Below are 22,209 nucleotides of genomic sequence, written 5' to 3'. Positions count from 1 at the left end.
AATGCATAGTTACTACAAAAATTTATATTTTGAATATAGATATTTTTCACTGTAATACTAAACATAAATAAATATTATTTTTTGGAATTATCTTCTATCGATTTTAGATCCCTGATCGAAGGTTTCAAAACCTCTAAAAATAAACTGTCCTTCAGAGTATTTTCTGAGTTCAGTATATTAATGCCAGAAACAAGTTTTGTATTTATTTCATTATGTACATTATTATTCTCATTTTTTTGACAATTCTCATCTTTTTCTGTGTGATATGTATCTCTCTTAAGTCTATCATAATGATCTTTATTTTTATCAAAATGTGATATTTCATTTTCAACTTTTTGCTTAGTATTATTGTTTAGTAGTGCTATTGGCACTTCTTGAATAGGTTTTGTTAAATTGATCTTCATATTCATTTCACTATCTATCTTTTTCTTATTCAACTCCAGCTGCATAACTTTTTGATCACTTTCTACCTTTTTGATGTGTGACGCAATTGGCACTGCTTTTGCAACATTATTTATGTTGGATTCAACATCTTTGCTAATTTTTGGAGAATTATTTTGAATACTTGTATCAATTTTTTTATCAACCACCCGTTTCTTTTCAATGTCATTTTGAACAACATCATCAGATTTTTTTTTATCCTGCATTGGTTCTTTGACAACTGAGTTTAAATTATTTGTCTTTATTTTTGAATCATTTTTCTCTATTTTATCATCTTTTGATGTCTGTATATTTTTAATATTCATATTAACTAACAAATTGCTATTTAGAACAATTTTGCTTTCAAACTCGTCATCTAACTGTTGTTTTTCTTTTTTAATTTTTTCTATTATTATGGCTTCAGTAATGACCTCTGACTTCAATTTATTGTCACCTTTATTTATTATCTCTTTATCTTCTTTAGATGATTTAATATCAATTTTTGACTTCCCCTCTACCATGAGTTTGGTACTTTCCAATAAGTTATTCTTCTCTAAACTAATTTCATGGTCTTCCTTTTTAATGGCGTCAACACTAATTTCATTTGGGACTTTGTCAATTCCCAATTTGATCGCTGTATCTTCATTATTATCCGTTCTTTTGGTTTCTATTGGTTTTACCTCATAAAGAGTTTTATCATTTGATATTTCTTCTTCTTTCTTTACAGTTGCTTCTTTAATAAGTTCAACTACTTGCACTAATTCATCCTTCTCTACGGGTAATGGGGGAGATTCAATTATTTGATCTTTAGGTAATGTTTTAATTATTTTATTGTCAGGTTTCAATAACCTATCAATTTTTTCATCATTCAGAATCACCTCTGAATTTTTATTTATAGTTGATTTTTCATCTAACTTCATTTTTACCTCATCCAAGGGCACAAGCACAATTTCATTTTTCACTAAAAGTTAGGTAAATATTGAAAATAATAAAAAAATTAAGTTTCTCACAAAAAATTATGTTTAATTTTACCAATTGAATCTTCTGAGTTAATTGATGCAGCTTCATCCATCGCATATAAATTTGCATAAGTTCCAAATATCATTATTAAAACACCTGTTACAAGGACTACCTAATTCAGAAAAAAAGTATAATTAATGTAAAATTAAAATTTAAGGTGCATTTTAATGATATTTAAATATTGCAAATGAATTCAGTCTTCTGAAAAATAAAATACCTATGCATTTCTTACTATTGAAATATTTTTGTGCTTTGTTATACCTGGGCAAGTAATCTCTCGTTAGTTTGCTTAGTGACAACTTTCACATAACATGCTGCTGGTAATAGCACACAAACTGCAACACCCATCGTAGAACCTACTAAACCCAAAACAAGTTCGATGGAAGGAATGGCCATGGCTACTGCGAGACCCACAGCAACTATGAAAATAGTTAAACAGCGAAAACGCCTTTCAGGCATGACTGTTGGTAGCACCTCATGCTGAGATGTTACCTGGAAATACAATACAAACATTGACCATATATAATAATTTTGGGGTATAGTGTATATTTTGCATTAATCTGCAATGATATCTTACAAAATGCAGGACTTACTAAATTATATTACTATGTGTTTAGTTTGAAAAAGAAAAACATGCAGATGATAAAAAGATATCACTACAATAGAAAATTTCTTACCCTTCTAAATAAGAGTGAATAGAGACTAGATCTGCAAGGAAATATTGCTAGAGGAAAACTAAATGCAACCGACAAAACAAAGCCCATCTTGATTATGTCACTCATTGGAGTAGGAGAAAAACTCAAGAGAATATTTCCTCCAAAATGCTGATGACAGAATGCTATATATCTAAGGTATTTAAGTATAATTATTAGACATACGTTGAAATATAATTTTATATTGACATGTTATGATTGCAATCATATTTACCCAAAAGATCCAACTAAAATATAAACCATAGAACATATATTTATTGCCCATTTAACAACCAAATTCATTTTTTCTAAAGAAGCATTCTCCATACGACTGTATATTTCAAAAATCTGCCTAAAAGTAGATTTAGGTTAGCTAAAAATTTGAAACATTCTTTTTGTGATACTTATATCATTACGTTTGACAAAATAAAGCCATTGAAAATATTGGGAGGCATTGAAGTATGCCTGATGGATTCCATAATTCAACTTTATCAAACCAATCTGAGTCACTAATGTGTTGAGTTGATTCAAGCATTACCTAAAAATTAATTAGTATTACTAACACGCTAAAGTAAAATCATTTTCATGATTGCATTACCCCACAGAGAGAATATTAAAAAAAAAATTTCAGATTGCAATACAATATAAAGATTTCTAATTTCATTACACATATACAGTAACACTTATAAAATAATAAACTCATGAATTAAATATATTTTTTAATTTATTTAAAAAATTAATTGTTACTACATACCTTAATAACCAAGCAAATGTAAAATCCTATTGTAACGGTACAAATGCTTGATAAGCTATCTACATTTCTTAATAATCCTAAAGGTATAACACAGCCAATTGTAATTAAAATTAACAGCCATGATCTTAATGATTGACTTGATTCTATATTAAGAGCCTATAATAAATAATATATCAATTTATTAAGACCAAATTATAATAAATTGTGTATACTGATTCTGATGTTGTTGAATTGATTTTAAAAATCGAAGTAAAGATAGGTTCTAAACAGTTACATTAAAAGTAAATTAATTAAAATATATTATATGATGAGATCATGACATACTTTTGCAATGATTTCGGGTCCCAAATCACCAACCACAACAAAGAATGCAATTACTGTACCCATTAGGAAACCTATGATACCTAGTTCGACCAATAGTTTTCCAGTGGAACCGAGAGCATGGAATGCTGTAAATGTCGTTTAGTTTAAACAAGTTTAATAATGTGTATGTAACCTAAGATATTTACCTAAAAACTCAAAGTTTTTTCTCCTAGAATAAATCGAAGCCTTCAATAGAAAATGACAAGACAGTCTGGAAATTATGCTACTAAGCAAAATCATAATAATTGCTAGGATAATACCGCACTGGAAAAATAAACAAGTATAATTTTTTTGATTTTTTATGGGATCAATAAAATGGTACACATACTTTTTGAAAACAAAAGGGCATTGCTAGAACACCTACGCCAATTATACTATTCGCCAGAGTCATAACATAATTAATGCAATTACCCATTTTTAATTTTTAGCACAAACATAAAAAATATATATTAAACTAAATATATAAATATATCGACCATAATGCAATTGATAACTTAATTTCACTGGTAAATTTACTCAAAACATCTTAAGTTAATTGATAATTACATGGTAAAAAAATAAATATTGTAACCAATACGTAGCCGAAATGCTACATGTCAGATTTTGACGCAAGTCAAACAAGTCAAATATCAACAATGATATCAACAATGTGCGCAGTGTGCGCCACATATTCGTTGCCAGGTCAGAGCCAGAGTGGGGTTTAAAAAAAGTTTAGAGCGCAAGCCTTTTATCCTGGACAATATTAGAATATGCGATCTATTCATATTCCTATGTATGCCTCTTATTATAGAAATATTTTAATTAAATACTTATGTGAAAGATAATTGAAACTAGCTGTAAGTGGAATTCTGTCTTAAGGTAATTAATGCATCGTGCCTTAAGGCAAATTGCTGGAACTTTCCGTACCAAAAATTATTTTTTTAAAAACGATTAACATTTTTGAACAAAAATTACTTTGAAAAAATAAGATTTTTGACAAACAATTAGACAAAAATTTACATTTTTTTTTTTTAAAAAAATTTTTTTATTTTTTTTTTTGAAAAAAAAATGTTTTCTTTATTTTGACATATTTTGAAAGATCTAAACTTTTTTTCAAAGCAATCGTACTGCTTTAACTGCATGAAGACGAAATATCAAACCGCGTAAGCGCCGCGTCGACGTCTAACGCGTAAACATTGGTACGGAACCCATAGGAATGTAAACCAAAATTATACTTATTGTTAAAATCTCTATAAAATATCTGATAATTTGATGTGCATATGTCTAATGATCATTTTTGACCGCCAAATGACATTTTTTTTTACTTTTTTCATTAGATCTCCAAAACCGCTAGACCTGCCTTTATGAAAATTTAATCGGTTCTTCACCTTGTCAATACAAGTAAAATGTTTTTTTAAATTATTAAAATCGGACGCTCAGTTCTCTTAAAAACTGAGTTACCGTTTTCGGCACTTTTTGCCCCGTATCTTCGGAACGGCTAGACCTGACTTCGCCAAAAACTAATCAGCACGTCTCCTTATCAATACGAATCAAATGTTTTTTGAATTATTCAAATCGCTCGATCGGTGTTCCCGAAATCGTCGACGAAAATTTGTATCCACACATACATACACACACGCACACACACATACATCCATTTTTTTTAAGGTATGCCAAAACATTCAGAAGCCTGTGAAACGTCGAGAAATTTTCATTTTCGATTTTTTTGCGATTACTATAACTTGCCCTACGGGAAGTTAATAAAAAGTAAAACAAATTTTTCTCCAAGATTTCAGCAGAAACCAAAATTTATTCAGTTACCGTAGATAATTAAGATGTTTGCATACATTTTATAAAATTTTAAATAAATAACAACATAAAAAAAAAGAAACAATGACCAGGAGAGGAAAGCGGAAGAAAAGAATCTGGTAAATATAGCGCCAGCTGTAAGAAGTGGCAGAGTATGGAAATAAAATGTGTACGAATATAACATAAATTTAAAAATATAAATAAAAGATTATACGTACAAAAATAAACAAATTGCGATAAATAAATGTAGAACATATATACATAAATTATTCAAGTGTGTTACAGATATTATATCTATTATTGTAAATATAGCAATGTGACGAAAAATTCAAATGCTTTTACTTATTGGTTAGACTGTGCCAGATTTATATCAGGAAATTTCCTGTATATGACATCTGTTTCATAAAAATGGTTAGTACAGGACCGAAAACATTAGGGTAATGTTTGACAAAGTTTTTGCCGTTTTATTTTTATGAAATTTTCAAAGATATTTATCATATCAGTCATATGTTCATGTGTTCAAGAATCTTTATTTTATATAGCAATATAATATATAATAAAATAGAAAATATAAATTTATATTTGTTTACTAAAGCTTTCAAAAATATGTTCGGTCATCGTATTTTACAGAAATTGTGACAACTTTAATGCAATAAATGTAACTGTAACATAAGTTGAAACAGAGTTTTTGAATGAAGTCCAACACACATTTCACACAGTTTACCGATAATGTGCATATCTCAATGGTTTTTCTATGTTTTTAGTTTTACTACTTTTTTTTAATGGTTAATTGTATTGTAAAACACTATATTTCATCATTATGAAATAGGTGATTAATCAGAAATGGAGCAAATAAAATATTTGAATTTTATAATTATATTAATTTTTTTTCATGGTTCCTTTATAATAAATTAATCGAGTATTCAATATTATGTACATTCATTTTGTTAAAAAAATAATAAATTAAATTTCATATGAGTAAATAATTAAAAGCATGCTTTTGGATTTATTAATTTATTTGATAGCAATTGGGCTGCTTTTCATATAGTTATTAGACTACAACATCAATGTGCACAATTTACATGAATATGCCTGATTTATTGTGATCACAATAAGCTGATAGTAATTAGAACCAGAATAAGAGCTTAGGCAAAACAGAACACCTTTAGAGCAAACAAATAAAATCACAAAAATATAAGATATTTACATTAACTATACTTGTTAATTTTAAAATAATATACTATCATTCATAATTTATCGATCTTCTGGACGAATTTTTGCTACTCTGGGGTCATCAGGGCGATATACTGTAAAAAAAGACCATGGTTAAAAATAGAACTGAAAGAAAAAACAGTGAAAATGCATATTTGTGCTTAAAAATATATCTCATATGATTCATATCACTATTAATACATATCTCAAAATATTATAATCAAGGTTATGGCATCTGATTTAGCTAAGATATTCCAACTTATAACATAGATTATGATTTCACATGAAAGCAGTAGAACTGAAAAAGACAACTAATATTTTTGATCTCAACTTAGAATTTTGATTGATCTGTGCCCTGTTAATTGATTTATTTGATTTCCATTAAACATGGAAACATTAAAGATTTGAAGTCGAATATATGAAAATTAAACGATAAAAGATTAGCCATTGAATCACATTCATGTAATATGTGTTAGCCCTTTTTTGTTATAAATAAATGTTGTATGAATTATTTTACAATCATTAAATTTCAAGCAATGAAAGAATATTCATTTGGTGTAAAAAAAGCATTTCACTGTAGAAGACTAATTTTATGATCACGTAGAAATTGAACTATAATATTTACAAAGGAACTTATGTAAATCTATATTACTTTTCTTACCAACATATCCCATTCGATATTTTCTGTAGTCTCCACCTTCAAGTACATAGGTTCTATAAATGGCATAACAGCTGATGCCAACTCCAGCCAGTCCCATGGCAGTACTAAGCATTACTTCTGGAATTTCATTCCATCCTTGCCTCCATAAAGTACCCACTGGATATAACATAATTTTTATTTATTATTAGGTTATATAACCGTGATATTATATATAATTCGATTTAAAATGCTAACAAATCCCAAAACTTACATGATCTCCTAGCAGCCAAGCTTGCCGACATGGTTTTTTAGTATAATTCAGTATTTATTTGTAATTTATTCTTGTAATCTTAAAATTATTGAAAATTGTATGTCTGACGTCTTGGGAAAATATCTAGAAAGAAATACTACACCTGTCAAAACCAGTTTGACACAACGCCAAACGGCGCGAATTTCAAATATATATAAATTAAGATGTTATTAATATGTTAATTTTTACAATATAAGTATTTTAAATTATTTTTTATCTTAAAAATGCTATGTAAATAACTTATTTTAAAAGTTTTACCTCTAAGTTTGCAAAGTTGTGAAAATATTTTTCACAACTGTCATTTTATACAAGGGTTTGATAGAACCTTCATCAATTGTTTTCCAAATTAAATAAAAATGTAAAAAAAAAATATAAAAATGTTTTAGTTAAAGCTTTTCAAAAATACAAAATTTATGTTATTATTCTATTGACATAAATCCCTTTCCACTACAAATAAATCAAAGGTCAACATGCAATAAGATTTATCAAAAAAAATGTTTATACGTCGGAATATTTAGTTATAAATTTTTCAAAATTTCAAGTAAAATAAGTTTTCTATAATCTAAGCAATATGATCAGAGCCGTCATTTTGGGTGCTCCGGCATCAGGAAAAGGAACAATTTCTTCAAGAATAACCAAAACTTTTAATATGCAACACATTTCAAGTGGTGATAAATTAAGAGCGCACATTGAGAATCAGACTGGTAATAATGACTATAAAAACGATTATATTTATAGCTATTTTATATAATATTTACTCAATTTATGTTACTGCAGATTTAGGCAAAGTAGCAAAAAAGTATATTAATGATGGGCGACTGGTTCCTGATAGTTTCATGATCAAATTTATACATAGAGAAATTGCTAGTGCAGGATCTATACCTTGGTTATTAGATGGTAATAATAATAATAATAATAAGAAAAAAAAATTAAGGCCTAGGATATATTTTCCTCAGGTCTAGGATATAGTATTTGGATTACCAAAATTGCCTTGAGAGATTTGTATTTATATTATAAACAGTAATTGATGTTTCATAAATGTAAATTAAGTTTTAGTTTCTTCTAAATTTTTAGTTTTAAGTATTTATATTGCTTACCTAAAGTAAATGATTATATATTTGAGATTGGCACAGTGACACATAGTTGCCGGTCACATCAAGATTTCTTAATTTTTTATATTTTAAATTTATTTGTATATATATCTTCAAATATTTAGTACTTATATTTATATTTCTTAATTGACTTGTTTGGTATTCCAAGTACTAACATACTTAAAAACAAATCTAAATTTGTTGGAAATAAAAGTTTAATATCTTTTAAGTATTTTTTTTCACTGTGCAAGCCAATATATTTTTAGTTCATATGTAAATCATATTTCAATTAATATATATTTTAATATTTGTTGGCTATATTTTTTACAGGATACCCTAGAACTCTGCCACAAGCTGAAGCTCTTTGGTCAGCTTATCCTTTAGATATGGTCATAAATCTTACCGTTCCATTTGATGTTATAATAGACAGAGTAAAAAGCAGATGGATACATTTGTCAAGTGGAAGAGTTTATAATGTTGGATTTAATGAACCTAAAATACCCGTTAGTATAAAAAATTATAAATATGAAAGCAATAATTCTTTATTCCAAATTTATTTAATTAAAGAAATTTTTATAGTAAAAGAATGTTTTTGTATATGTAAACGAAATTTTTAAAATGTCCACCACCTGAGCTTTGTAAAAATCTTATGAATGATTTCCCAAATTCTTATAATTGGTATTAATTATTAAATTAATATGTTCAGGGCAAAGATGATATCACTGGTGAACCATTAGAACAAAGGGAAGATGATCAGCCAGCATCCGTCAAAAAGCGTCTCACAATATATGAAAACTTGACTAGACCTGTGATTGAATTTTACAGAAAAAAAGGCATCCTCCATGATTTTAAAGGAAATACTTCAGATGAAATTTGGCCTCACGTAAATATATTTTATCTCGTAAAATATTGCAATCATTCTATATTCAAATGTAATTTTAAATTAAAATTAAAGGTGCAGAAACTTCTAAATAGATATAACCAATTGAAATTCATACCGGAGTTGGAAAAACTAAGAAGAGATGATACAATGAGTCGAAATTTATAGACACTCAACATGACTAACAAAAGCATATGTACTTCAAGAATTTAATTTTAATGACAAATTTTATTTTAAGCATATTCATAAATGAGTTATATTTTTGTAAACAAAATATTATCTAATATTTTCATATACCGCACAAAATTTTATTGTCATGGGTAGTAACGCTTGGCTGTGAGAATTATGACATTAAATTTAATGAAGTGAACTTTATATCAATAGTAATAAGGAAGAGCAATTGCTACTTTACACCTGTTATCTCACATGAATAAGGGGTAATATTTATTTCATACGTAGTATTCATGATTATTTGCAGTAGGAATTGTAAGGGTTGTATTCCACAGTTGCTAAATATCATATTCAGAGCATTAGTACAAATCAAACTTTTAAATTATAGTTTGCTCAATAATATTTCTGATCACTATAACAGATTAATTAACAAGCATTAATTTTCTGTGCAGTATATATAGTTTAGTAATACTTGGATGGCAAATAGGTATTTACTCATATGCTGATATGTTGCTCTTTAATTAATTGAGTTTTTCAAGTCAAGTTTTTCAAAAGTAGCAGAAGCAAATGAAAAATTACACTGGAAGCATATTTCCAATTATATATATTTAACATCAGTTTATTTGCAGATTATATTTTGAGTGCAACACAGTTAAAATAAACTTATATCAAAAGATTCCCAAGTGCATGATCTATATTATATATTATATATATAAACAAAATGTGTGGCAGAATAATTATTCAAATTAATTAATTAGTAATACAACTTTAGAATTATTTGGCCCATGTTTAGCACAAATACAGCAAATAACTATTACCTACGTTTATCACAATATTAAGTTTCACAATTCTAAAATAATGTATTTTATGGTAAGAAGAAAAAAACTATTCTTGTTTTATAAATATATAATTAAATAAATAAAGTAAAAATTATAAATTAATTACATTTGTTTTCATTAATTTATTGAAATGAGGCAAGCTTTGAACACTTTGCGGTAACATATAAGCTTCAATGAAAATTAGAATTTTTTCTTTCCTATTTACAATTTACCAAAACAACATTTCTACATTTAAAAGCTATGCATATGTAATAGATTTTTTGGTTAAATTTATATTTTATAAACATTTCTAATTTGCCGCTTAATTTTTTCATAAATAAACTTGATTATTAAATTGCACAACATGGCAATATAAACTTTGAATACAAAACTTAAACAATTCATCTATCACTTGTGCTTAGAAAATGACACGATACTAGTAAATAAGTAAATGATGTGCAAGTGATATGCAGATGATATTTCGCAGATCTTGCAAATGTATTTGTCATGAAATTTTAATGAATCTATAGATAACATATTTTAGAGGTGATTTAAATATACTTACTTATCTATTTATTGATTTCCTTGATGATAGAATGTTAACACTTGCCAAATGCAATAAAATGCCTTCAGAGAAGTTCAAATTCTTCTGTTTCAAAGTCGCTATCACTTTGAAGAAGTTGAGAAGATGGACAATATCTGGAGATATTTAGAGGCGTTCCTTGGGCTTGTGTACTTTTTCCTTCACAAAATACAAACATTGGATATTCGCTGGATCCAGGAACACAACTGGGTGGAACTAAGTACTGTAACAAATTAAGTAAAAACACTAAGAACTTAAGTAAGAACTAAGAACACAACTGGGTGGAACTAAATACTGTAACAAATAAGTAAATGATAAGTAAAAACAAAAAATTGTGAAATCTAATATCTTAAATTCAATTCATTTCACTAAAATTTATTTTAATACAAACGTACTACTCTACTACTAATCTACACAATTTTACTTAACACAACTAAATTATAACAAAAATGTGCTAATTTTACTTAAATAATCATATAGTAAAGATGAAAATGAACTTTAGAATTCTTGAAGTAGTAGAATATAAACTTAATACAAAATATGATAAAAATGACACTAAAAAGCAATTAATTTTGACTAGAAATCGGAATCAGAGTTTTAAAAATTAATTTTCAATTATTTTTGTACATTCTTTTAAGAGTATATAAGAAAGAATACAAATATATTACGAATACCTATAATATTTGTTCAAAAAAAATGCTTTATTAAAATATTCTCAAAAAAATGATGAATTCATTTAGTTATGATTAATGTAAAAATTTAAATATTTAATTAATCTTTGAAATTTTTATCAATTAATGCTAGTTTTCTACATACCTCTTGTATATTTTGTACAAACGATTCGAATTCATGACGAGTTGGTAAATAAAACCTATACAACAACTGGGATCTATCTTTGAGAGATTCATCTTCCGAGGACTTTTACAATGGAATGACTGTAATGGAAAATCTGGTACCCACACGTCTACAGCATCCTGGCAGTAATGTGGATCCAAATGTATTAATTTGTCATCTGAAATTGAAAAAAATATTGTCAAATATGTACAATTCTCGCCAATATACACCAACATTATTAATTATCCTATATATATATTCATTAATAAGGTATCAGTTATACTGTGAATTAAAATTTTTAATACAGCTTCTTGTTTGGAGAACTTATATTTATAAAAACTGTAAGAATACAATTCTAAGAAGTTATCAAAAATATATAAAGATAAAACTAATCAAATTTACCTTGATATCCTATAAAATATAAGGAATGCCTTGGCCTTCCACCAATAATACCTATACAACTTTCCTGACTCAACATAGCCAGCAAACAAGGACCATAAATTTGATTTAATTTCTCTGCTCCTGCAATTTAGAATAACATAAATAAATCATTAACATTTTCGTATCAAGGTTTTGACATAATTGATGAATTATTTTGAGATTTACCTAATCTTAATGGTACTAAAAGAACTAGTGCTTTCCAAGCAGAATTTGTACTGACTCGTTCAGTATTACTTTGTGAACTTGAAGATTTCTGTTTCCAAGGTGGTGTAGCATTTATTTTTGCAGTAGGTTGACAACAGTCCAAAACATCTTGTAAATACACTGTAAAATTAAAATTATTTAAAATAATTATTGAAAGATTACACTACTCTCATATTAATTTGCTTTTTATGAATGGAATGATTTAATTCTGAATAAAATAACTTATTTTTCGATTTAGTATTTAATTCATTATAGTTGTAATGAATTTGACAAATTAACTTATTAATAAAAGTAATAAATATTTTTTTATATTTATTAAGAATGAAGCATGTGATATTATTTTATAACTTTTATAAATATGACACGTTTATATATATAACTTATAAAATATTGTAGACGTAAGCTTTGCTTTATTGCAACCATTTGAATGTATTGGAAAAATTAAAATAATATTATAAGTTAATAAGAAAGCTATATACTATGCATTATTACTGAAAATTATTTTATAAATAAATATAAACTGTACATAAAAAATTATCTCATATGTAATTAAAAATTTAATAGTAATAGTAATTTTAACAATTTCTCTCATATTTGTGGAACAAATCTAATACTTAAAATAAGCAATACATATGAACTGATAACCTTGTAATATTCTAAAAATAGAACTAGCAAATATTGTTATTATAAACTGATTACAAATTCTCACCTGCGCAATCTTGAGCAACATAAACAGCGAGATTATCTAATTCGGTGTTTTCTTGAGCCGCTTGCTGAACCGCTTGTCTGTAAAAAAGTAAGTGAATCTAGTTTGAAATATTGCTTCAGAAAATACTAAAATTATAAAAGTTGGGTTTTTGATAAAACCTTCAGAAAACCATATAAAATAAAATAAGTAGACAATAATGCGTTTCCTAGCAAATCTTGCAACAACCTATCAAGAGCTTGAATGATTTTTTTAATGAGCTATTGTCTATTTTACAGTCAGTTTAATTTTTAAATATTTCAAGCATTCCTCATTATTTGAAAATATTAATATCAATGATAAGTTCAAGACATAATGAATCGGAGAAAAATCATGAGTCTTCTTTTTTCTACAAGATTGTGGATGGCATCATAGAATCACCAGAACTATTAGCAAAAATATAATTTGTCACACCTAGACAAGGACTTCGATCAAATAGAATTGCCAATAAAACTAAATCCTCAAAGAAAACGTGCGTAGTTAGTATTCAAATTTATATTAGTAGATTTTTAGTTATAAACTTAATAAAATTATTAGTGTAATATTATAAATTTACTGTACGTAGCCGATTGGCGTATATATAAATAAATAAATAATGATCTATGCTAATATGCCATCCAATGTAGAAGTTAATTTATGTAATTTTTAGGAAAAAAAAGTTGCCAAGATCAATCTAGAAAAGAACATTTTCTCAATTTCTCCCTGCGCATTCAATATATTATTTAATATATTATTTATATATTATTCGATTAGACATATGATATGTTTCACTAGAAATAACTAGTGTTATGAAGTGATTGAAGATAATCAGTATTTGCTTCTGAATGCATATATCAGCATTTTAGCGAAAATAAATACATACAAATATTAATAAAAGTACAACCAAAATCATCAAACAAAATATTATCTCTACTGTACATTTGGTCTTTTGTAAAAAAAATCAATAAACTGATCTAATAAAATATTGAAAAATATAAAAATGAATATAATCATATTAACAAAAATAGATGACAAAACAATATATGGGCCCGTCCTGGGGTCTTCAGCGTTGCATACCATTTTTTTAGCACTCTTATTTTAACTGGTTTAACAGTTTATCATTAAAATTATATAAATATTAAGGTTATTTTTTCAAATACTTCTTAATAATTCTGGATTTAGTACACAAAGAATTAGATAGAATCTAAAAGCACATTCATTATTAATTTATTTAGAAGATCGAAGCAAATCGCGGGTGCTCATAATCAAATTGTCGAGGTTTCTTTCGTTGTCGCACTACCGAACTATTCTTAAATTCTTAGATTTCAATTATTTTTAACGCATGTGTAATATTAATATTTGGATTTTGAAACATTTTACTTACGTAGTTTGAGGATTTTATGCAATTTATTCCAATGAGCAAATAAAAGAGGCCCAAAAAATGTTAGCCTTTCATTATTAAACATAACACTGATAATTCATGTTGGATTATTTTGATTTAATTTTTCATAATTTAAAATATCCAAAATTGCATCGTAAATTTCTCCTAATAAGGACGAAAGTGTATGTATTCATCTTTACCTTCCCATCGTATATCAGATTGTTGTTTTAGAGTTAAAATTTTAACGTATTTTAAAAGCATTGTCCAAAGATTAGTAGAAAACGCAAAGAAATTATATGTTTCTTGAATGTTTTTCAAAGAACTATATTATACATTTCATATCATAATCTCGTGTTGGCGCCCCCTAAGACGTGCGCCCGCATTTTGCATGCATTGCATTCAAAGTGGTCCTATATATATATACATATATATATATATATATATATATATATATATATATATATACAGTTCAAAAATATTCGGTTGAGATAGTATGGGATAGAAAAGTGCTACTACTAATGACTATCAATAAATATTTTGAGCAAGTTTCATGCATGATATAATTATTATTTTTATATTGCACAAAGTAAATTATTTCGCAGTTAGGTTTGGCGTTCAGTAATAAATAATAAATTATAAATTACTTTAAAAGATGTGCCACAGCCCCTGGTCCGTACCAGTCACCAGCCCGTCTGCCGGCCTGCTCTCCAAGGGCTACCAATGCGTGTATGGAAAGCGGGCTGTTCTTGGAGGATTTGTCTCCGAACCATTTCACAATCATTCGATGCAACCTGTCTTCTTGAAATGCAGCAGCAGTCATGTGCATCCCACTGCGTTCACCATGCCAACGCCAGCCTGAGAAAAATATAATGTAAAACTTAGTAGCTAAATAGAATAACCAGTGGTGCCTTAAGGCAAATTGCTGAAACTTCCTGTACCAAAAATTATTTTATTTAAAAAAGACTAATTTTTTTTGAAAAATTTAATTTTGAGAAATTTTGAATTTTTGAAAAAAAAATTGACTTTTTTGGAAAAAGAACTTGAAAAAAATGTTTTCTTTATTTTGAAATATTTTGGAAATTATGAAATTTTTGTCAAAGCAATCGCATTGCTTAGGCTGCATAGAGACAAAGTTACTGAACTCATAGAAAGGTAAACACATTATTAAAAAAAATGATACAGATTATTAAAATCTTTATAAAATACCTGATTATTTGATGTGCAAACGTCTAATGATTAATTTTGACCGCCAAATGGTATTTCATTTTACTTTTTTTACTAGTTCTCCGAAACCGCTAGACCTGTCTTCCCAAAAATTGTATAAGTTTTCGTCTTGTCAATACAAGTAAAATGTTTTTTGAATTATTAAAATCGGACGCTTCGCTCTCTTAAAAAATGAGTTACCGTTTTTGGCACTTTCTGCCCCGTATCTTCGAAATTGCTAGATCTGCCATTACCAAAACTAATCAGCACGTCTCCTTATCAATACAAATTGAATGTTATTTGAATTATTCAAATCGGTTGCTCGGTGGGAAATCGTCGACGGAAATTTGTATCCGCACACACACACATACATTCATACACACACACATACATCAATTTTTTCTAAGGTATGCCAAAATATTCAGAAACCTTTGAAACGTAAAGATATTTAAAAAAATTCATTTTCGATTTTTTTGCGATTACTATAACTTACCCTACGGGAGTTAATAAAAAATCACATTTGTTTTAGTTTTCTAAAAGAAAAATCAGTAATTAATTTATAGTTTAATGGGTTCATTTAATTAATTTATAGTTAAAACGCAATGCGTGGTTATTCAAAGTTTAATTATTTATCAGAACTATTATTTGTGAAATGAACAATTTTTAGTTTGGTTGAATCTTCACTTATTGTTAGTAATTATCATAGACCATGCATAGACCTATATTAAATTATTTGCCAATCTATTTAGTTAAGTAATTAATTCGACATCCAAGTAATACAAATTGATTTTGAATTTTACAATTTTGTTAAAAATTCTGGATCTTGTTTATTTATTTAGTAAATTGATTAAACAAAACTTTCCACAATGCAAATTTACAACAATCGATTTCTGACATGCAAAAAATAACATAAAATTAGGGTAATATGCATAACATTTCTATTGTTTGAAAATTTCACGAGGTAGTGCTAATTATTCTGTTTTATAGTTTAAATATTTGCTCTCAAGCCGATAATTAACTTGATGCCGATTTCAATGTCATATGAAATTTGAAATAAATTACAAGTATAAAGAAAATTTTGTATTTAAACTAAACCAGTAAAAATGGTACATATAAAATTAAATAATTATATAAGTGATAGCATGACATAAATAATAGAATTGCAATAAATCGGTATGAGAGCTTTAATTAGTCTTTATTGTGAGCAAGTTCGAAAAACATTTAAAAAACGTAAAATATTAAAAAAATCTAATTTTATTAACATAATAACTCATTGTTTTGTATTTAAGTAGTAGGTACTGATCTAAATATAGATGAAATAGCAATCGATAAAACTGTGCTACTTTATGTTCTTTGCACGGCAAATAGTATTTAATCTGATAATAATTTGAAAATAAGCTTCATGTTCTTTTGTAATTTTCGATCCTTACTGAATTACTGCCTGACTTTAAATTCATTAACAAAATACAATAAGTTAGAAATTATTGTTTTTTAACTTCTCCTAGGGTAAGTTATTGTAATCCTCCAAAATTCGGAATAAATTTTTTGTTGCTTTTCTTCACGTTTTGAAGGTTTTTTGAACATTTTGGCAGTTTAGATACAAAACCTAAGATGGAAAACGCACAAATATCAAAAAAACAATTTTAAAATAATTGCATCTTTTAGATATAGCTTGATAACATATGAGTGAAGTTGCATTTCATACGTAAAATGCCTGATCGCACAGCAAATACATAGCATTTTGACAGTATTCAGTACCATTTTGTATAAAAACTGGAACGTAACAAAGCCTTGCTATAACATTGGTCTATTTACGGTAGAATTGGCCCACATATTTTTATTAACTTACCGTAGGGTAAGTTATAAAATTGTAAAAAAATAGAAAATAAAAATTTTTATATATGTTTGCGTTCAGAAGTTTTTGAAAATTTTGGCATACCTTAGAAAAAATAGATGTGTGTGTGTGGTGTGTATGTGTGTTTGTGTGTGTGTTCGGATACAAATTTTCGTCGAGGATTTTCGGGAACACGGTTCAACCGATTTGAATGATTCAAAAAACATTCGATTCCTATTGATAAAAAGACGTGCTGAATAGTTTTTGGACAAAGCAGGTCTAGCCGTTTCAAAAGATACGGGGCAAAAAGTGCCAAAAATGATAATTTAGTTTTAGAGAGAACAAAGCGTCGATTTCAATAATTTCAACAGATATTTTCATAAGTATTAGGATACATTTTTCACAACTAAAATATTTACTATAACTGCTCGTTAATACCTAATGGATATTAAATTAAAGAAAACTAGTTGATAATCTGAGATATAAATAAAAACACTTGTTGAAAATCCTAAGCCTCTTAATACAATAAATAATTTTATGGCATGTTGTTCATTTTTTAGCATTTCTTTCGCCATTCCGTACCAAATTATTAAAAATCGATCATGTTATTTCTTATAAATAAATTAAAGACATTTATTTTTACTTAGGTCCTGGGGTGGTACATCAGTCTTCAATGGCATGATGTATATGAGAGGATCAAAACAGGATTATGATAATTGGGCACAAGCTGGAAATCCGGGTTGGTCCTTTGATGAAATCCTTCCATATTTTATCAAATCAGAAGATAATAAACAGGTATATTATATGAATTATTTTAGATATAATAAAATTCTGAACGATGGCAAAATGTGAATTGTGACTGTTCTATGTAACTCTATAGTGAACATTCTCTAATGTAATTTGATATTAAATTGCTTCATAATATTTGTAGCAAATACATTTTTAGTTGAAATCTATATAATTATGTGATAATCCAGTATGTGTTTTTATTGATTTATTTATTTTATTTTTTTATTTATAAGCAAGCCGTAACACTATTAATAGATATTATTTCAGGCTCTTGTCAAACTTATTCATAATTAATATTAAAAGGATAGTAATTTTATAATAATCATAGTAATTGCACAAACTTCGCTTCTGAAAAGAGAGCTGAAAAAAAGCATTCGAACATTAAATACATTGTTCATCATCAAGTTCATCATATTGAAGTATATTTGACCACCAGTCAAGCTCAAAACTCTTGCACAAGGTTGAAAGTTATACTCATTAAAAAAAAAAAAATCATAGCAACTATAAACACACAAAAATCTTAATGAATTTCTGCATGGTTTGACTTAATGTTTGTTACGAATTTGAAGATAACTAAAGACATTGAAGTATCAATTTTTACTTTTACGTACATTTAAAACACAAACTTAAATTTTATTTCATTTTGATTATTTGGAAATAATAATTTTACACTTTTTAGTACGTATTTTTTTCAAATTATGTAAATTTTAGCGCCCTTTTAAAACAATGTTCCAATGTACTACTATAAAACTTTGCGAAAACTGGAACACCTAATCTAGTTTTGTTTTATTATTATTTATAGTATTTTTATATCATGATGGAAAACAATCGAAAACTTCACAATTTCAAAAGCATTTGCAGTGTTACAGATTTCTCTGAAAAATAATAAAAATAGTTTAAGACAAAAAGATCCTGGTGCGACCATTGGGTTTGTACCATCGCATTCACCATATTTAACTACCATCTTTATTTAACCATTATAATATTATATTTATTTAAGACTCGCAGATGAAAATAATACTGATTATTAGTAATTTATTATCGTTTTTTTTTGCAGCCAGAGCAAATGGATCCAGGATATCATGGCGTTGGAGGCCCACTTTCAGTTTCTCACTTTCCTTACCATCCACCACTCTCTCTAGCTATCTTAAAGGCTGCGCAAGAAATGGGTAAATGAAATTTATTGAAATGTAAAAAATCAGCATACTAGTTTTGTTTAAATGTAAAAAATGATTCCATTGTCTCTAAATAATTTATTATTATCAGTTTCAAAAATAATTGTTCCAATCGATCACTAACGACTCCTAACAAAGATTCAAACAATAACAACGACTCTTGATAATGTTGTCCAAAAAATGATGTCCCTTATCGGTTCATTCAGAACAAGAATTAGCGATTTATGAAATCATGTATAAATATCTAACTATTTCCTTAATCCAGGTTATGTAGCTCGTGATTTGAATGTGTGAAATCCACGAAGGATTCATGATCGCCCAATCAACATCAAGAAATGGAAGCAGAATGAGTGCAGGACGCGCCTTCCTGCGTCCAGCAAAGGACAGACCAAATCTACACATCATGCTCAACACCACTGTCAGCAGAGTGTTGGTACACCCTAGAAGCAAAATCGCTTATGGAGTTGAATTTATAGATCCACAGGTAAATGATTCTACCAGAATAACAAAAACCGGGACAAAAATTTGATAGATTAGAGAAGAAATAAAAATTTAATCACAAGACCAGCAAGTTGGGAGAATAACTAGATTTAAGACCTTAGAGCAATTTTGAACAAGTTTTTCATAACGGGATACTAATTCATCATAAGGCTGACTAAGTAAAACTCCAATTCAAAACTGTTTTCAGAAATTTAAAAAAAAGAAACTAAATGACTCGTCCAAAAATCATTTTCAAGCGGTAGATCAATGACGAGGTTTCCAATTCAATGGAAGGATAAACTCTACTAGTAATGTTTAGCATTTCTTTTGCCATTCGTATCCAATTATTAAAAATCAATCACCTTCCATTTACCACTCATCATTTACTATTATTTTTTATTTCAGGGTTACAGACGCCAAGTGTTAACTCGCAAAGAAGTAATTGTCTGCGGAGGTGCCGTCAGTTCTCCTCATATTCTACTTCTAAGTGGTATAGGTCCAGCTGGTCACCTTCATTCTGTAGGTGTTCCAGTCACAGTAGATTTGCCAGGTGTAGGTGAAAACTGCACAACCATGTCACCTATTTCACAAAATACTTCATCAATGACACCGATAGTGCTCCTTTGAATTGGGCAACTGCCATGGAGTATCTCTTGTTTAGAGATGGATTGATGTCTGGAACTGGTGAGTAGATCAAAGTCGATATGTCTGATACAGGAATAAAATTAATAATATATTTTTATACGATGTTATTGATTTTTAAATTTAAATCATTATTTGTTTCTAGGTATATCCGAAGTAACTGGTATGATCAAAACAAAATTCGCAAACCATTCAATTGATCATCCTGATGTCCAAATGTACTTTGCTGGTTTCTTGGCCGATTGTGCAAAAACTGGTCAAGTTGGTGAAAAATTAAGTGATGGTAGAAGGACTGTAAATATATTCCTTCAGTTTTACATCCAGAAAGTAGAGGACGAGTGAGACTTGGATCCCAGATCCTAAAGCTCCTCCAAAGATTTTGCAAACTACTTTGCCGTAGAGAAAGATCTTAAGACGCTTATAGAAGGTAACATTTGTACAGTAATTGATGACATATTTCATTAGATATATACTGTTATTTAATAAATTTAGTATTCCATTATTCCAACCAAGCTTTTTTTTCAAAATTTATATGGCCTACCCTTATCCACAGGAATCAAATTTGGTCACAGAATGACCCAAACCGATGCCCTGAGACCTTACGGTTTCCAAATCGACGAGACACCTGTGAAGGGTTGCGAAAAATTGCCTTTTGGGTGCGATGAATATTGGGAGTGCGCCGTCATGAGAAACACAGGACCCGAGAACCATCAAGCAGGTTCTTGCAAAATGGGTCCCGCTTCGGACCCCTTAGCGGTCGTCGACCACGAATTAAAGGTAATAGAGTAGTTACATAAAAAACATTAAGTCAAAGGCATGTAATTAATAATAGGTTAAGAAAAAATAAATTTTTTTTGGTAGATGGCTCGTTGGTACTATATTTGGTAGTAGTAACTGCTCGTTGGAAAGGTGACATTTTGTAGTAGAAAAATAATTTGCTGTTTTTTCTTTGGTGCATTCAGTAGTAAGTTACAGAGCGTTAAAAATAGAAGTGAACAAATAAAAAACTCTGTACATTTATTTTTTTTGACAAAGGCGAAAATGCAAGGCAGGCAGCTAAAATTGTGAATGGTGTTTATGGTTCCGATACTGTAATAATCAATTGTGTGCAATTTTGGTTTTGTAGATTCCGTTCAAGATTTTTTTGATGTTAAATATACACCTCGCACAGGTAGGCCGGTCGTCTAAAATGTCGATAAAATCGGAGAAATGATCAAAGTTGACCGGCATGTTAGAAGTCGTAACATCGCCCTGGAGATAAAAATTGACCATAAAACAGTTTTAAACCAATAAACCCAAAAATAATGGATTTTATTGCCTCTATTTAATATATTGTTTTATTTATTATCTTAGGTTCACGGAGTACGAGGACTGAGGGTTGCCGACGCCAGCATAATGCCAAGTGTTACATCAGGCAACACGAACGCTCCAGTTTTCATGATCGGTGAAAAAGCTGCGCACATGATACGTTTGGAATGGGGAGGAATGTAATTTTAAATAATAATTTAAATTCACAAATTGCAGTCTAACCTCAATTGGAAAACACAAAATTAATAAGTTTCTATATTTGATCAACGAAAATCATAGAAAGAACATATTTTGATTACGAATACCTATTGATGGAAACCTTTATATGACAATATGCAAAATTAATTTAACCATTTCCACTCGCGAATTGCGAGATTTATATGTATTTTGGTGTCGGAGCGGCGGCATCCGAGTGGAAAGGGTTAAAGTACGATTTTAATTTCTGAAAAGTA

The 22,209-nt window shown here is 28.3% G+C and overlaps 4 protein-coding genes across 4 annotated transcripts in view; 1 reads left to right on the top strand and 3 right to left on the bottom strand.

The window, feature by feature from the left end:
• Positions 1-74: 74 nt before the first annotated feature.
• Positions 75-3,756, bottom strand: LOC113373747 (putative sodium-coupled neutral amino acid transporter 10). The gene is made up of 10 exons (XM_026614022.1): positions 3,578-3,756; positions 3,396-3,513; positions 3,211-3,335; positions 2,887-3,042; positions 2,549-2,670; positions 2,368-2,484; positions 2,118-2,286; positions 1,702-1,932; positions 1,453-1,552; positions 75-1,381 (listed from the first exon to the last, which is right to left on the bottom strand). Exons 1-10 carry the CDS (start codon positions 3,662-3,664, stop codon positions 75-77), a joined length of 2,532 nt encoding a protein of 843 aa, XP_026469807.1. The 5' UTR covers positions 3,665-3,756.
• A 2,284-nt stretch (positions 3,757-6,040) lies between these two features.
• LOC113372423 lies at positions 6,041-7,284 on the bottom strand. Its single transcript, XM_026612750.1, has 3 exons — positions 7,161-7,284; positions 6,911-7,066; positions 6,041-6,344 (listed from the first exon to the last, which is right to left on the bottom strand). The coding sequence occupies exons 1-3, from the start codon at positions 7,189-7,191 to the stop codon at positions 6,292-6,294; spliced, it is 240 nt and encodes a 79-aa protein (XP_026468535.1). The 5' UTR covers positions 7,192-7,284; the 3' UTR covers positions 6,041-6,291.
• A 304-nt stretch (positions 7,285-7,588) lies between these two features.
• Positions 7,589-9,382, top strand: LOC113372422 (GTP:AMP phosphotransferase AK3, mitochondrial-like). Its single transcript, XM_026612748.1, has 5 exons — positions 7,589-7,903; positions 7,977-8,096; positions 8,621-8,793; positions 8,997-9,173; positions 9,246-9,382. The coding sequence occupies exons 1-5, from the start codon at positions 7,771-7,773 to the stop codon at positions 9,336-9,338; spliced, it is 696 nt and encodes a 231-aa protein (XP_026468533.1). The 5' UTR covers positions 7,589-7,770; the 3' UTR covers positions 9,339-9,382.
• A 1,199-nt stretch (positions 9,383-10,581) lies between these two features.
• The window catches only part of LOC113372439 (cysteine protease ATG4D), a 36,728-nt gene continuing 25,100 nt past the window's right edge, over positions 10,582-22,209 (bottom strand). Inside the window, exon 9 of the mRNA XM_026612771.1 lies at positions 10,582-10,965. Within this exon, the coding sequence (XP_026468556.1) occupies positions 10,789-10,965 (177 nt within the window). The 3' untranslated portion in view covers positions 10,582-10,788. The remainder of the gene's footprint in view (positions 10,966-22,209) is intronic.

Source organism: Ctenocephalides felis, unplaced genomic scaffold, assembly GCF_003426905.1.
Source record: "Ctenocephalides felis isolate EL2017-DRISC unplaced genomic scaffold, ASM342690v1 CF-g0.4_SCAFFOLD_01604, whole genome shotgun sequence".
Classification (NCBI taxonomy): Eukaryota; Metazoa; Arthropoda; class Insecta; order Siphonaptera; family Pulicidae; genus Ctenocephalides; species Ctenocephalides felis.
Note: the sequence above shows the minus strand (reverse complement) of the source record. Positions and strands in the feature narration are given on the sequence as shown.

What these genes read in the sequence shown, in the direction of transcription:
- LOC113372422 (XM_026612748.1), top strand. Translation starts at nt 7,771, where the DNA reads ATGATCAGAGCCGTCATTTTGGGTGCTCCGGCATCAGGAAAAGGAACA. An exon ending in GCACATTGAGAATCAGACTG is followed by an intron (nt 7,904 to 7,976) that starts GTAATAATGACT and finishes ATGTTACTGCAG; the next exon opens with ATTTAGGCAAAGTAGCAAAA. An exon ending in TTAATGAACCTAAAATACCC is followed by an intron (nt 8,794 to 8,996) that starts GTTAGTATAAAA and finishes TAATATGTTCAG; the next exon opens with GGCAAAGATGATATCACTGG.
- LOC113373747 (XM_026614022.1), bottom strand. Translation starts at nt 3,664, where the DNA reads ATGGGTAATTGCATTAATTATGTTATGACTCTGGCGAATAGTATAATT. An exon ending in ACATTTGCTTGGTTATTAAG is followed by an intron (nt 2,671 to 2,886) that starts GTATGTAGTAAC and finishes ATTAATTTTTAG; the next exon opens with GTAATGCTTGAATCAACTCA. An exon ending in ACGAGAGATTACTTGCCCAG is followed by an intron (nt 1,553 to 1,701) that starts GTATAACAAAGC and finishes TTTCTGAATTAG; the next exon opens with GTAGTCCTTGTAACAGGTGT.
- LOC113372423 (XM_026612750.1), bottom strand. Translation starts at nt 7,191, where the DNA reads ATGTCGGCAAGCTTGGCTGCTAGGAGATCAT. An exon ending in CTTGGCTGCTAGGAGATCAT is followed by an intron (nt 7,067 to 7,160) that starts GTAAGTTTTGGG and finishes TGTTATATCCAG; the next exon opens with TGGGTACTTTATGGAGGCAA. An exon ending in ATATCGAATGGGATATGTTG is followed by an intron (nt 6,345 to 6,910) that starts GTAAGAAAAGTA and finishes CTTTTTTTACAG; the next exon opens with TATATCGCCCTGATGACCCC.